We start from the raw sequence: 16068 nt of genomic DNA, 5'->3' as shown, positions 1-16068 counted from the left end.
CATGGGCCTCTCCATGTGTACTCCTTGCTTGGTGGTTTAGTCCCTGGGAGCTCTGGGGAGGGGTCTGGTTGGTTGATATTGTTGTTCCTCCTGTGGGGTTGCAAATCCCTCCATCTCCTTCAGTCCTTTCTCTAACTCCTCCACTGGGGATCCCGTGATCAATTGGGTTTTGTTTGTAATGATTAGGACAATGATAATTTTTCCACCAGGGCATAAATAAAATTTCAACAATTCTGGTGTGTGTGTGTGTGTGTGTGTTCCCCATTATACTTTATTCCTGTGCCTTGATTCCCCCCCTGATCACCCCTTCCCCCCTCTTGCTGTTTCCTTCTTCCTCCCAAGTACAGCAGCACCCCTGGACTCTGCTTTCGTGACGTGAGTATCTACTATCCTCTCTGGTTCTCCCTCCCCCCTCTTGGGCCTTCTCCTCCACTTTCATGCCTTCTGTCTACTTTCATTGCCTATATGTAAATTTACATATGTATTTAAGTCTACATTCCACATATGACAGAAACGGACCAAGATATTGGTCTGAGTTTGGTTTATTTTACTGAGCATAATGATCTCCAATCCCACACATTTTCGGCAATATTTCTATTTTTAATGTTCATGTTTATATAAAAGGGGGCACACAGAACACACTTTTGTATCATCTTTACCCCCACTTGCTAGGGCTATTTCTACAGCTTCTTTGAAACTGTGGCTGAAAATATTTCAAAAGTGAACATCTTTTGTAGAGAACCAGGATCCCAGATAAGAGCCTTTCAAATTTATGAGATTGGCAGGAATTCTGCCAGGGTGAGATAAGGCAGAAACCTCCTCACGATCAGCTCAGGAAGAGGGGCTTGGCAACTGCCAGTCCTGGTAGATGAAAATATTCTCTTAAACTGCGTGCGGTGGCTCTGGAATGGTGATTCCAGCATTTGGTGTGGTGGGTGGGACAGGGAGATCTCAAGTTTCAGGCCAGATGGATACACAAAAAGGTCTTGTCTTTAAAGGGGGGGCACCTTTTATGGAAAGAAAATTCCTTTACACTAACTGTGAACTACCCTCCCCTTCTCTTCCCTCAGAGATCTGAAAGTAAGACTCCATGCTCACAATAGGCCTTGCCACACCTCCCCTTACAGACTACCACCTTGGCAATGTCCATACTTAGACGGTGCATACACTACTAAACGCTCCCGCGTATTTCCATTTGGAAGAAGACAAAGGATGTCAGTTCCTAAGTAGGCAAGGAAAGGTTGTGTCTCCTTACTCTACAATAGTTTGGTCTTGAGGGAGACCATTGGGGAATAATAAGCAAAGACCCAAGAAGAGGCAGGCAATGAGTTATAGTATTTATAATTTTTGCTTGTGTTCTGAGAGGAAAATTATAATCAGAGGAGCTTAAAAAAATAAGTAAGCACAAGATGAGAGAGGGGAAAAAGAGAGGAGGGAGGGGGAGGGGAACGGAGGGGAGGGGAGAAGGAGAGGGAGGAGGGGAAGGAGAGGGAGAAAAGGTAAAAGGACCAGGGGCCTAGCCCATGATTGGCCTCTTCCTTTGTATTTTGAGTCAGGATGTCCCTATATCGCCCAGGCTGGCCTTGGTTTTGCTCTGTATTCCGGATAGGCTTTGAATTCGAGATCCTCTGTGGCCCAAATCCGTTATCTCTGGCTCCCTGGACTGTACTTGAAGTGGGTGGGGTTTTAATAGACACGAAAGAGTCCATTCGTAGCCTGCTCCCGGGTCGGCTCCGCCCGGGCCCCGCCTCCCGCCTCGTTCTCGGTTCTCCGAGGGGCACCAGGAGGCGTCCGGGCGCCTGCGTGGTCTAGCCCTAAACCAGGGGAAACGTGGCCGCGAGCGGAGACTCTTGGGGTCGCGGAACACCTGCCACCTCTCGCTTTCGGCCTGGGCCGGCGCCCGCCTGCTTCCACTGCTCGCCAGCCGTGCGCAGCTGCGCCTGGTGCCCAGAGCAGCTCGGAGGTGGCCCCAGGACATCACAGAGGGGGGATCCGTGAGACCCGGCCGTTCAGGTACTGTACTAGGGGGACCGCGGGGACGGGAGTGGGTGCGGCTGACTTCGCGGACAGTAGGTTAGGGCCGCCTTCCCCGTGCCAGTTCCGGGAATCCCCTTTTCATTTCTCCTCTTCGGGACTCCGCCTCTTCCTGCCTTTCTTCCCTTGACCCGCGACCCACTGGCTGCGTCTGGGGGACCCCCGTGACCCATGCACCGGCGCCTTCCTTTCATCTCTCCTCTGGTGAATTTTGGGTTTTTGTGGGCTCCCCATCTGCCTTCACCTCACCCGCGTCGCCTCACCGAGGGAGCATGGAACACCTCAGCAGGAGCCACTGCCAGATCCTAGAGGGTCAACATTCCTCAGGATCGACTCCACCTTGCCAAGCTGGTTATCACCTCCAGCCTCTGTTCTACGTCCTGACCCCCGACCCCCGACCCACAGGCGCGCAGGCATATGCATACACACACACACACACACACACACACACAAAATGCATGCCCCGAAACATAAGTCCCAGGGTCATTTGTTGACGCACCAACGAGGTCACTGTGTCCTGCATCCTGATTGATGCACCCCTGGGAAGGTTGGGGGGTAAGGGGTCATGGCCCACAGAAATGGACAGGGATGGGACACTGGAAAGGCACCGAGTTTATTGGTAGCTTGCATTTCTATTCCAAGCAAGCCAATAGCTGCATGTGGTAAACGTTGGTCCCATTGACCCATGTATTTGGTTAACATGACTTTATTGGAAAACTTTGACAACCAATGAACTTTTGTGTTTTAATGTTTGTTTAATGTCCCTGTTTTGTTTGACAAGAGATCTTAGGAAATAGCCCAAGTATCATCTAAGAAACGTGCTGAGATTGGGACCAGAGACTGAGTCTGCCCCACTATCCCTGTCCCTTGCCTGTCAGTCCTTCTGTGCAACCTTGGGAAAGTAATGAGGTGGGGTCTGGTACTGGGGTAACAGAGTTCATGCCAAATATGGCTTCATTGAATTCACCAACACACTAGTGATCATCGCTAATGAGATTCATCAGTGTGGCCCAGGAAGTGGCTGCTGTTCAAAAGTGGTTTTTCAAATTTAAGTCATAAGAAGAAAACCCGGATGTAACTATTCTAAAGACCCCCCAACCCCTGTATTTATTTAAACATTAAAAAAGAGCTGAAGATGTAGAGCTCTTTCCTTGTATTCTTGGATTTCCTGGCTTGGATTCTCAAGGCTACAAATTTTAATTAATTAGTTAATATTAAGCTAAAGACCTCTCTGAGGCTTGGTTTGAGTTATTCAACAATGTGTCTAAAACCAATCTAGAAAGTCCATAGCCTAAGGGGTGCTGTTTTAGATGTGATGCTATGTTTTGTTAGTGGTGGCGGTGGTGGCGGTGGCGGTGGCGGTGGCGGCGGTGGTGGTGGTGGCGGCGGCGGCGGCAGCGGCGGTAGTGGCGGTGCAACCATCTCAGATAAATAATAACAGTCAGCTGCTGAGCTACAGCCCCAGAGCAGACGGAAAACATACAGACCTAGATCTACCGTGTAACCTGTAATCTCATTTGAAACTCAAGAGACTAAAGCAAAAGGATTTTGTGTGAGAGGCAGGTGTAAGCCCAGGACACCTCCCCCTACCCCTTTCCCCTTCTGCCTGGGGCTGATAGAGCTGCCCCCCCCACACACACACACACACTGGGATGGGGTTCGGCAACCTCACATGGTCCATGCCAGTCTCGCAGTGGTCTGTGGGTACTTGAGGCAGTTCCCTTTCTGTGTCTGCCCACCCAGTGCAGGCGAGCTCTGGCAAGATGCAGTTCCTACACTGAGGTACCAGAGTAAAAGGGATTTATGTGAGTGCAAGGCCAGTCTGGGTTATCTATTGATAACCCCAGTGTCTTAGTCAGGGTTTCTATTCCTGCACAAACATCATGACCAAGAAGCAAGCTGGGGAGGAAAGGGTTTATTCTGCTTACACTTCTACATTACTATTCATCACTAAAGGAAGTCAGGACTGGAACTCAAGCAGGTCAGGAAGCAGGAGCTGATGCAGAGGCCATGGAGGGATATTTCTTACTGGCTTGCTTCCCCTGGCTTGCTCACCTTGCTTTCTTATAGAACCCAAGAGCACCAGCCCAGGGATGGTGCCGCCCACAAGGGACCCTCCTCTCTTGATCACTAATTGAGAAAATGCCCCACAGCTGATATCATGGAGGCATTTCCCCAACTGAAGCTCCTTTCTCTGTGATAACTCCAGTCTGTGTCAAGTTGACAAAACCAGCCAGTACACCCAGGTTATCCCATGCCATCCAGGACTTCATAGCTAGAGGCTATCTCCAAAGAAACAAACAAAACAAGAATTAAGCTAGTGTATGCAGTTCAGGGGAGAGCAAATGTCAAGTATTTCCTTCTGAGAGAGGCTGGCTGATGCGAGAACAGTGGGAGGCAGAGGAAAGGGGTGTGGAGAGCAAGGGATGAGGACTTGGGGTAGGGATGGGGTACAGGAAGGGGTGGAAATCACTGGAAAGTGGTTTTTCTGGAGCCAACAGGAAGATGTACACATTAGTTAACCTGGAAGCCTGTCTATGGACTGGATAGCCTTAAACCTTGTCTTAGGTTTTGTTCGTGCATTTTTAATTCTGAGATTCTTTCAAAGTGCCTTTACATTTTAACTGTGCTCCAAGCATTAGAAGCTGTTCCACAGCTCCACAGAAGCCTCGAACATTTTTTTTTCTAGTCAACAGGAAAGAAGCAAATGGCCAAGCATGGCCTTTTCTTTTCCTCAGGGGAGCAGTGGGCCTTTGTGTGGACAGAGGCCCTCGAGAGGGGGCCGTGTTCCAAGTATCTGCCGCAGTTGGGGTGTGAGCGATCCAGAACAAATGGTTGACTCCACTTGCCTCTCTACGGGCACCAAACTCTGGAGAAAGCAAGCCCGGGGTTTGGCACGGGCTGCGCTCATGTTCTGGTGTGTCCCCTGACAGTAGAATGATTTCCTCCTTCACATCAAGAAGCTGCTCTCGCTCTCCTGACAAAGCAGAATCCATTGGGTTATAGGAAAAGAAGTTCGTGACTTCGGTGCCCTACTGTAACAGCCCCAGCAATCGACGCTCTGTGGAGCAGGAGACGGACGGGGAGGACGGGAGGCTCATGGGGGTCTGTAAGGAAAAGAGCTGGTCTGAGCTGGGTAATGGTAGTGCACACCTGTAATCCCAGCATTTGGGAGGCAGAGGCAGGCGGATTTCTTCGAGGCCAGCCTGGTCTACAGAGTGAGTTCCAGGACAGCCAGGGCTACACAGAGGAACCCTGTCTGGAAAAACCAAAAAAAAAAAAAAAAAAAAAAAAAAAAAGAGCCAGTCTGTCTCTCTCCAGAGAGTGCTTGCCCAGAGCACATGAAGCGTCCTATGTTTGATCCTGTGTACCTGGTGTTAAAAAAATGAGAGAAGATAAATATATTGAAATTTTCAAAAATTTAGATTTATTTTATATATGTGTGAGTGTTGTGCCTGAATGTATGTGTTGCATTGTGTGCATGGTTAGTGACAGGCATGGTCAGAAGAAGCCATCAGAGCCCCCTAGAACTGGAGCTGAGGATGGTTGTGAGCCACCATGCGGGTGTTGGGAATAGAACCTGGGTTCCTGCGAGAGCAACAAGGCCTCTCCACCACTGAACCGTCTCTCCGACCCCAAATAAAAATATTTTAACAGCAGAAAGGCTTGCTTTAAGCCCAAAGGAAAGCAGAGGAAAGAGACAGATTAAATTAACTAGAAGAGTCTCCTAGGAGGCAGACAAACTACAATCAAGTGCTTAGGATAGTTGGAGTCTTTTGTTCTTGCACATGCGCACACCAAAACAGGACTAAAGAAATAGCACGGAGGTGAAAAGTGGGGGAGGGGGAACAGCGCTGGTAGCCTAAAAAAAATAAACACAGCCGTACAGCGTAAGTGCTCAGCCTCAAGAGATCTTAAAAGATTTCAGCTCATTGAAAAAGAACGAGTCGAAGAAAAACTTAAGGAAGAGAAAAACAAACACAACCCAACAAAAATAACAACGAAAACCAAGCTGACCTCAGACTTTGCCAGAGTCTTGTCTGAGCCTTGTCTGCCCGGCACACCATTCAAGTTGAAAGCCGGTGATCAGATTTCTCATATTTGAAAGGCCAGGGGTGAGGGTTGTGGCAGAGGGGACAACTTTACCTCGGTGCAGAATAGATTCACCGGCTCAGGAATTTAGGGGCTTAGAAGACAGAAGAGGACTCTATGGGGCCCAGGGTCACAGAAGCTTTTGTAACCAAGCATGGGGGGGCGGGGGTCACAAACCGAGGAGGTCCTCAGTCAAAATGTTCAGGGCAGAAAGCAAAACCACTGAGGTGGCTCAGTGGGTAAAGAACTTGCCACGCCAGCAGGAGGTCACGTGTTCAATGGATCCCTTAGATGCTCATATCAGAAGCTGGGCAGGGTAGCACGCATGTAATCCAAGCTCTGAAATGGATGAAGATACAGGAGGATCCCTGGGTTCTGTTGGACTGCTGGTGCAGTCCAGTCCGTGGGTTCCAGATTCAGTAAGAGACCCTGCCTCAAAAAAATAAGATGTGGCCACCCTTGGGTGTTGACGCTCAAGGAACCCATCACTCTTCTGAAATGTGTCTATCTCTTTAAATGAAATTTCTTGTCGCTTTGCTAAAAATAAACAAATAAGGTGAAGGGTGATGAATGAAGACACTTAACATCGACCTCCGGCCTCCGCATTCCTGCACACACAAACCTGAACACACAAACAGGCAAACCAAAACGACAAACAAAAATGCAACAACTCAAAAATGAAAAAGAAAAAATAAAAGAGAGGAAAACCTGTCCTTCCAGTATTTCTCAAACCTTAGAAGAGGTATTGTTAGATTCCTGAAAATGGTCTGTTCCGGAATATTAAGTTACTGATAGAATAATATCTGAATCTGGGTAGCAACTTAACGTCTGTTGGAAAAATCTTCAAGGTTTGGAGAAGAATGCTTGGCCTCTTTGCGACCATTTTGGTAGCCTTTTTGATATTTTCCTTGTCTAAAGATGCCAAGAGGATCCTGGGGGTGGGCAGGGCAAGTCCTTGCAGGTGTAAAGCCCTCAGCATGCATGGACATGTCAGTAAACCTCTGTTCCAATCTGCTAGCGCCTGGGGTTGGGGGAACTTACAGACTTACTCCCACCAGCCCCAAACTCCAGCCAGTTTCGAATTATAAAAGAACCCTCAGTCCCAGTACAAAGCAGGGCTGAAGCACCCAACCCTGACCTCCCAGCACTTGCACCAGAAGGGCTTTAGTGGCACCATGTGATCCTGCTGGTGTGACCTCGTTGGTACCCAACTCTGGAGCCACAGCTCTCATGAGTCCCGGTTAGCCTGTCTTGCTGGGGGGAAGAGAAAACAGCTCAAATATGAGCTGGGGCTTTGAGCCCAGGATGAGCCTCCATCCCATCAGAAGGTGCTAACAAACCAGAGTCAAAGATAACTCGGGAATTTTGAGACAGAAGAATGTGAAAGTAAGTCCTTTAATATACAAAAGGCCCTGAGACTGAAAGGCTGTCTCCAGAGACAATAGGAGCTCTGTCTTAGGAACTCAGAGCTGTTTGGGGTTAGGGAGATTTTTAAGGGTCTCTGTTAAGAATTCAGGCAGGACTCCAAAACTAGAAACAAGATTCAACAAACAAGAATTCAGTTAGAAGATGTCTTGTGTGCAATGGAGCCTCATTTTGCCTGGATCAAAGCAAGGGGAGGAAATATTCTTGGCCCAGAGGAGAAGAGTGGGGCATGTGTGTGTGTGTGTGTGTGTGTGTGTGTGTGTGTGTGTGTGTGCATGTGTGTATGTGTGTATGTATGTGTACATGTGTGTATCTGTGTGTGTCCATGTTCCCACTACTGAAGCAAGTGAGTCTTCCTACAAATACATTATGAAAACAAAGATATCTTCCTATCAGAAGAAAAGCAGAGGCCCAAGGGCTCAGGTCAGGTGCTGGGATGTGAGTGAGTAATCTCACACGTGACCAGGCAGGTGTCCCTGTATCCAGGCAGGCTTCTAGCCCTGCAGCCTCTCCTCCATGGTGCAGTGGTGGGAGCTGACAAGGCTATCCCAGAAGATGCTTCTTTGGGAAGATTGGGTTATGAGATAAGTTGTGGGGACGGTGATTGGCTATCTCTGCTGAAGGAATGTGAGCTTTAACCTGCAATCTCCTAAATGTCTCTAGAAGATTCCAGGGATGGGAACTGCCACCATGCTGTCAAGGGGAATTTTAAAGAAAAGTTGTTTGTAGCTAAGCTGAGTCAGCCATTTCCTGGTCCTTGTTCTTTTTATGTCTGCCTCAAACAGTTTTGTTTGTGGGTGGGGTGTGGGGCAAAGAATCTCTCTTTGACCTCAAAAACTTCAGTGAGAGGGAAGAAATATGATCAACTGAAGCTCCTTTAAACTTATGAATCCCTATCTCACCTTGGAATGGGGAATACTTTCTAAAAAGCAAACCCCAGAAGCTGAGAAAACAAAGTCATTCCTTAATAACTTCGGGGGTTGGGTCTAGAGTCTCGTGGGATATCAAATTCTGAGGATGTCCAAGCCCCCTGTATGTGATGTTGTCATGTCTGCATATAACCCATCCTCCCTGGGCGAGGTGGTGGACAGCTATCATCCCAGCGTTCGTGAGGTAGGTAGGCAAGAAGATCACTCCAAATTCAAAGCCAGCCTGATCTACATGGTGAGATCTTGAGATCGGGCCTGGCGTTATGTCTGGAGTGGTGGAATGCCTGTCTGTCCCTGGAGCCACATCAAACCAGATTCAATGGCAGACTTCTTATAAAGTAGAGGGAGAGGACCAGAAAATCAAGGTCATTCTCTGTGACAGAGCAAGTTCAAGGCCAGTATAGAATACAGGCACTGTTCTGAAGAAAACAGGAATTGTTGCCTAATTTATTGTCTGTCTGGTTGTATATTTAAATCATGTCCAAATACCTACTGTAATACAAATGATATGTAAACTGTTACATTATATCATTTAAGAACTAATGAAAATGAAAACAATCACCCATACCAATTCAATACAGGTACCATAGTTTTGTTTCTATACAAAATCCTATACAAAGCTGGTCTAATACACTAATGCAGAATCCCCAGATAAGGAGAGACAATTGTACTTTTCCATATCAAAGAGTAAAACTCAGAAACTTCCAAATGGTTTACACACACACACACACACACCAGTACAAGTAATCAATCAAAAGGCAGGCAGACAGCTCCCAAGAAAAAAAAAGCTCATTTCTTGGCCCAGAGGAGAAGAGTGGGGCATGTGTGTGTGTGTGTGTGCGTGCGTGTGCGTATGTGTATTTGTACGTGTGTGTATGTGTACGTGTGTGTATGTGTGTATGTGTGTGTGCATGTGTGTATGTATGTGTTTGTGTATGTGAGGAAACTCTAGGTTCCCTCATACTTAAAAACAAGTCTCTGCCCAAAAAAGGGAGAAAGAACAATAGGGAGGGAATAGATAGTTGACAGAGAAGGAATCCCACAGTTGCATATCTGGCATCCAAGGCCCTGGGTGGCATCTTTTGGGCTCTAACAGTCTTGAATAGCCCTGCTTCTCCAGGTCTGCCGTGATGCAGATGCCCTCCCTCTTGGACCAGCCCCAACTTGCTACCTGCAGCTTTCCTTGGTGAACAGCCTACATTTTGGCATCACGGATAACCTAGGGCCTCCGTCGCAATGTAGGTCTTACCTGCATGGCTTCACACACATCCTGTTCCGGAGCTTCTTAGGAGACATACATGTTACACCTTCTCGGGGACTTTCTGAAACAGTGGTGTAAGACTCTCTTAATCTACTCCCTCTTGTGTCTTGCATTCCTGCAAAGCCAGCACCACATAGAACACCAGGGTTCTGCTGTCAATTTGAGATGAGACCCTGGCCTCCCTGGACAGCAGCTGCTGTTCTGCATAGAGGTTTTCCAGTATAGGAGAGGTACCATGTCTACCACACCTTCCGTGGCTTTCTGGAACTCTCAGTGGGTGGCATCTTACCTGCAAAATGACTTTCTTCGATCCTTGTGCAAAGTCCCTTGTTTCTCTTTAGTATGCCAACTATGTAGCAGTTTTCAATACTTCAACCACACACCCCCTTGCCTGCAAGCAGCTTTTAATCCTCTCCCTTCCTTGTCAGACCACATGTTGTTCTTGTATTTCTACCTCACTGTTCTCTCTCACGGTAGACTCGGATAAGGTATGAGCAGTAGCCATGACGGCCTGCACGGGCACCCCATCTAATTAAGATGTCCTTCTCCATACAAATCAATCCGTTACTTCCCTCTCAGCCGGCCCAGATTCTCAGGACACAGGCAGATTCTTTGCCCGATAATAGCACAAATGACCTTTAGCCAACTTCCCAACAGAGTTCTTGTTCCTCTCAGAAGCTATAGAGGACAGACGACTGCTGTATGTCTGAGAACATTTTTTGGTCTTTAAAACTTTATAGGAACTTAAAAAGCTTCTGACACCAGCAGCTCCAAAATCTTCCACATTGCTCCTGAAAACCATTCTCAAGACTTAGGAGCCACACCTTGAAGTTTGTGACAGCAAAGGCTGCGCTTGCTGCCAGCTTTCTGTATTGTTACCTTTTCCCCATTGTAACCAAATACCCAGCAGGAAGGAAGCAACGGCAGGAAGCAACTCAAAGGGCAGTGTTATCTGGCTCACAGTTTGAGCAGGTCTAATCCATCCTGGCAGAGTCAGGGGTGGCTACGGTAATGTAATTACTCTCATGTCCATCAAGTCATGCAACTATGTCAAAAAGAAAGACAATTTTCTTTGGTTGGAAGGCTTCTCAAATTTATTAGGCAGAAAAAAACTAAATAGGACAGAGTTATATAATCTACCTCTTGTCTGAAAGAAAAGGGGAATACGTTTGGCCAGAACGACAGTGTCTGTCTGTAGTCCTAGCATTTGGGAAACTGAGGAAGGCGGCTCTCTCAGGTTCGAGCCAGCCTGGGCTGTGTAGCCTGTGTCACCAAACCATAATGGAGAGATGACTCAAAAGCTGAGGTCTTCTGCTATTCTCACAGAGGATTCACTGCTCCACACTAATTCAGGATGACCATAATCGCCTATAACCGCTTCCACTGCTTAGACCGCCACAGGCAACAACACACATGCGCATGTTTCCACAGAGACACATAGTTGTTTTTTATCTTAGACTTAATTCTTTAATAATGAAATTAGCAAATACCTATTGCCTGTTCAAAATTTAAGCTAAAAAAAAAGGGTCTTCTTGCCTCGGGATCGATAACACAGCCGAGAGAAGGCAAGCTAAGCAAGGCCCAAGGAACATGGACGGACTGAAACCCGGAATTCGGCTACTTTTTAATTTATTTTTAAAAGACAGGGTGGCTCCTCCAGGCTGGCTTCAAACTCGCCATATAGCTGAGAATGACCTTGAACATCTGTCTGATCCTTCCCCACCTCTCTGCTTAGATGACAGAGGTGCACGCTCACACTAACTGAGCTCATGCAAGTTTTACCCGACCCAATCCAGGGCTAGAGCAGGGCCGTGTCTGCAGCTAAATCTGACTAATTCTTACTCATTAGCGTATATATATGCATATCATATATATTGCACTATCATTGGGTACTCCTGAGTTTTGATCTCCTCAATATTGATTTCTTTCAGGTGTGAGAGCAGAAAAAGGACTTACACCGGAGCAGGATGCTTTCACAGCGCACCATCTCTGCCGTTGGTTTCCTTAGCTTGTGTCTTGTGGGTAAGCGCTGCTTTTCAGCACAGCCACTGGGGGAGAAAGCCTGTGTTCCTGTCATGACAGAGAGCCACAGTGTGGAGCAGCAAACTGGTGTCCATATCTGGAGGACCCTGGTCAGCGTGACTGGCACCAGGCATCCTGTGGGTGTTTGCCCCTTAATTTTACCTAAGCCAGAATAATATAAGCTACGAGTTTAGGAAGCTGCCTTGTTTATAACTCAAAGGGTGGCTGTTCTGCGTACCCTGAGTCTCACCCATAGTGGAGTTTAGAAGGTGGCCATCCCTTTACCTTTTCCATAGAAACTAAATTGAAAATCCATCCCTAAGTGTGATTGTAGGCTTCCTTTCCTTTTAGCCCTCATCTTTTCTACAGTTGTATTTCTTCATGTCCTTTCTTTTCCTTCCTCTTAACTGTTTTAATTCCAGGATGTCATCTTTCCCATACATTGTCCTTAGGGGAACCCAGGAATATGACAGATGTCTCAGTGTAGATATCCACGGATTATGTGTCCCACCCAAGGGTCTGTAAAGTACCAGGAACCCCACACCCTATAAGTCATTGCAAGATCAGGAAATACCCGTACCTACTCTAAGGGGACAGCACTCACTACTTCCAATCACAAATACCCTCTCTTCATCTGCCACTCTTGTTAAACATCTTTACTTTAAATGTATTCATTAACAGCGTGCTTATTTATATTCTGAGAAATGTGTCATGTAGACAGACACTTCTCAGACACTTCCTCAACCCTTCTAAACCCTGCCATCTGCATCAAGTCCCACAGGACTCACTTTACATCCGCCCCGATGCCACCTTCAGGTGGCACACGTGTCGGCCGTACCTCGTTAGCCAAGAGCATCCACACTCTCCCAAGAATTTTGTTAGCACGATAAAATCCCAACCTTATGTAGCACATGTATGCCAAAGAGACTACCATTTAGAGTAATGTTAACAGTCTGGGCCCACAACAGCCCTGGTTGTAATCTGTTGTGCTTCCTCCTAGTGTGTGTGCGCCCAGAGACAGAGACTGCCTCACCGTCTGCTTTTGATGGTAAGAAATGTTCTGAGCTTGACTAAATTTAATATAAGGGTTAAAGTGTCTGCCTTACAGGCAGGAAAGGGGGAAGTTTGGTTTCTGACCCCAGATATCCTTACCAGTTTATTGGAATCCTTTCTAGGTAGATGAGCTAAGAGTGTTTTTCATTATTTGTGCTCTAAACTATCATGGGGGGGGGGGGGGAACAAAAACAAAACAACCACTAGTGATCATTAGGAGGAGCTCTTAAAGGCGTACTGAAGCTTTTAATCTCACTAAGAAAAGACTGAGAAAAGCACACAGTCCAGACTGATTTCTCTTTAATTTCTGATCTTCTACATATTGGTTTCAGGTAAAGGAAAGTAAATTTCTTTAACTGAAAGTTGTTCTCTTTTGTGTGACCAGGGGGAATAAAAATGCAGTGGGGATTTGAGACTGAGGGTGGGAAGGAGAGGGGCGGGGGACAGGGAGGGAAGGAGAGTGGGGAGAGACCTCGGGAGGGAGGGAGGAGAGAGAAAAGGGGAGAGCGTGGGGGAGGCAGAGACACAGAGGGAGAGGGGGTGGGTAGCACAGCAGTTTACTGGCCAGTCGAGAGAAGAGGAAGGAACAAGAGTGTGGAAGTGTACCCCTGGTCCAGAGCGAGCTTAATTATTTTGGTTCCATGCACTATAATAGTCAGCGATAATTGGAGAAGCCCTTTGTCCAGTGTTTACAGGGTGCCTAATTTCCTGCCCTGACTATAAGTTGTCACTAATCAACTGAATTGCTTCACTTCCCATTTCCAGTGGACTTCCTGCACCTTCAGGAAGCCAGAATGCTTCCACAGGGGCTTGGGTGCCAGACATGTGTGCCTGTGAGACGTGTGCGCCTGTGAGACGTGTGCGCCTGAGCTCCTGAGGGGAGAGCAGTCCTGAGTTAGGAATCTCATCATTTCTTCTTTTTGCTTCCTGTTCTTTCTAGGGTACCCAGATGAACCTTGTACTATAAAGCTGTCAATACACCATTTTCGGCTGATTTTATCCTGGGAGTTAGAAAACAAGCCCAGCCCACCAGCTAACTACACACTCTGGTACACGATCATGAGGTCAGTTGGCACGGCCTTTTTTTCTCTTTCTCTTACTATGTTACTTTTCTTCCTATTACATGATTTCTCCCCTCAATAGACATATTTCTGATCCCAGAACTTTTTAGGTTAATTTATATGTTTTGGGGACGTGTGTGTGTGTGTGTGTGTGTGTGCACGTGCATATGCGCAAAGGCCAGAGGCTGACACTGAGTGTTCCTCAACCACTCTCTGCCTTATTTTTTGACATAGTCTCTCTCACTGGGCTTGAGACTTTTGCTAGGTTAGCTGGCCGGCCATCTTTCCAGCTCCCTGTCTTGGTTTTTTGTTTTTGTTTTTGTTTTTTCTAATTCATAAAAAGGCCAAACAGAATCAAAACATCTATCCTTTCTTAATTTAAATTCTTCTGTAGCCCAAAGCTATTGGGGCAGGAGCAAAGCTTGTGTTTGTAAGCCAAATCCTGGCAGTTTTGCAGTTTGCACAGTGACTCTGTGACTCCTCCTCGGTCACTCTAGAGTTTAAAAGTCCCGGTTTCCATCAGGATTAAGGTCTCTTGACCATATTGATGGTTTACGTCCCTATTTCTTTACTCGTGGAGAAACGTTATACTCCAGAAAGCCCTGCTTGGCAAACTTGGGTCCAAAGCCATTAGATCACTGACCAGCTTAATATTTAGCCCAGAGTTTTTGTCTTTGCCTAAACATGGCTACGGGGATAAGGATGGAGTTGGCGGAGACCCCTGGGCCCTCCCCTGCCCACAAACAACACTGCTTTCCTAAGTCATTGCTTTGCTCAGTAGCTCTTTGCAGAGAGCGTGGTTATAAAGCACACGCTGTAGCCCTGGCCGGAAAGGGGCTTGTCCATTGTATATTGTCCCTCCAACTGTTATACCGGCCAGGAGAGAGCAAGTGTGTCTTGTGACTTTCCCTCTCTCCTGCCAAATCTTTCTATTCCTCTGCTTGATGATCACACACACCCTTAACTTAGCCGTTCTGATTTCCTTTCTGTTGTGATAAAATACCCCCGGCCAAAAGGAATTTGGGTGGTTTATTTGGATTATGGTTCCAGGTCACAATTCATTGTTGAGGGAATTCAAGGCCGGAATTTCAGGTATTGCTTCAGTCCCGAGCAGAGACAGGATACACGCCTGGCTCCTTCCTTGCAAATCACCCAACTGGCTTCATTCTCATACAGTCCAAGGCCCAACCTGTGGAATGCTGCCAGCCACCCTCAGGGTGAGCCTTCCAGGAACCTCAGTTAACCATGGAGATAGTCACCTGCAGACATGCCCACAGGCGAACTCCATCTAGAGAATTCTTCCACCCTAGATTCTCTTCCATCTCCTGTTGACAGTTGGAACTAAACAGCAAACTCCATTACTTCCCTGAGCTTAAAGACTCAGATGTCCCTGTTGTCCCTAAATGAACACTGTTCTGACTTAAGATGTCAGACTGTAGGACCTTCAGCCAGAGACACATCTCAAAAAAAGCACTGCTAATTATCCTAGAGAGGGAGGTCTGAGGCCTAGGCCAGGAAAGCCCAAACCCAGGGTTTGTTCATTTATTCACTCGTTCATTCATTCATTCATGCATGCATGCATGCAAACATGCATGCAGTAGATTCCATCCATTAAACAATAAAAGTATAATGTTGAAGTTGGGGATGAACCATTAAGGGGAAAAAATCCAGAGGTGATTAGAAATGGTGGGGGAGGGGATGGTATGCAAAGTTTTAGAACGAAATGACTGTGGGCTGTCTGGGCAAAGCCTGCGAACCATTTCTTTTAGCCATCATGAAAGAAATGAGGCACGGGCCCAGGAAACGGATCCTCGAGACACGCGCGTTCACCTTTCCTCCTTCAATCTTTTCTCCTCCAAAGCAAAAATGAAAACCTGGTGAAGGTTAAGAACTGTTCAGACATCATGGAGTCATCGTGTGATGTGACAGATGAGCTGTTGGACGGCTTGGAGAACTATTTCGCCCTGGTCGTGGTGCACAGAGAGGACCCGACAGTTTGCGTCTGTTCAGAATACATTGTGCCTGCGAATGGTGAGTGGGGCCCTGTGTCTCTCAGCTCGTCCATGGTTTGCTGTCAAAGAGGAAGGTGTTTGGCTGGAGAGCTGGGCTGTCCTGGCCTTACCTCGTGTGGCCGTTTGGTTGCTCCGAGCCTCAGCTTTCTGATCTAGAAAATGGGTCCATAGCCTGGACT

The 16068-nt window shown here is 47.1% G+C and overlaps 1 protein-coding gene across 3 annotated transcripts in view; it reads left to right on the top strand.

Moving 5' to 3' along the window:
- Positions 1-1733: 1733 nt before the first annotated feature.
- Ifnar2 (interferon alpha and beta receptor subunit 2) overlaps positions 1734-16068 on the top strand; it is a 30404-nt gene continuing 16069 nt past the window's right edge. For 2 of the 3 annotated variants that reach the window (XM_052158991.1, XM_052158990.1), the window contains exons 1-5: positions 1734-2013; positions 11673-11763; positions 12764-12811; positions 13757-13880; positions 15739-15908. In XM_052158991.1, the coding sequence (XP_052014951.1) occupies positions 11709-11763; positions 12764-12811; positions 13757-13880; positions 15739-15908 (397 nt within the window). In that variant the 5' untranslated portion in view covers positions 1734-2013; positions 11673-11708. The remainder of the gene's footprint in view (positions 2014-11672; positions 11764-12763; positions 12812-13756; positions 13881-15738; positions 15909-16068) is intronic. The other variant, XM_052158992.1, reaches the window with a different exon arrangement.

Source organism: Apodemus sylvaticus, chromosome 15, assembly GCF_947179515.1.
Source record: "Apodemus sylvaticus chromosome 15, mApoSyl1.1, whole genome shotgun sequence".
Lineage (NCBI taxonomy): Eukaryota > Metazoa > Chordata > Mammalia > Rodentia > Muridae > Apodemus > Apodemus sylvaticus.
The sequence above is the reverse complement of the archived record's forward strand: the minus strand, read 5'-3'. Positions and strand labels throughout refer to the sequence as shown.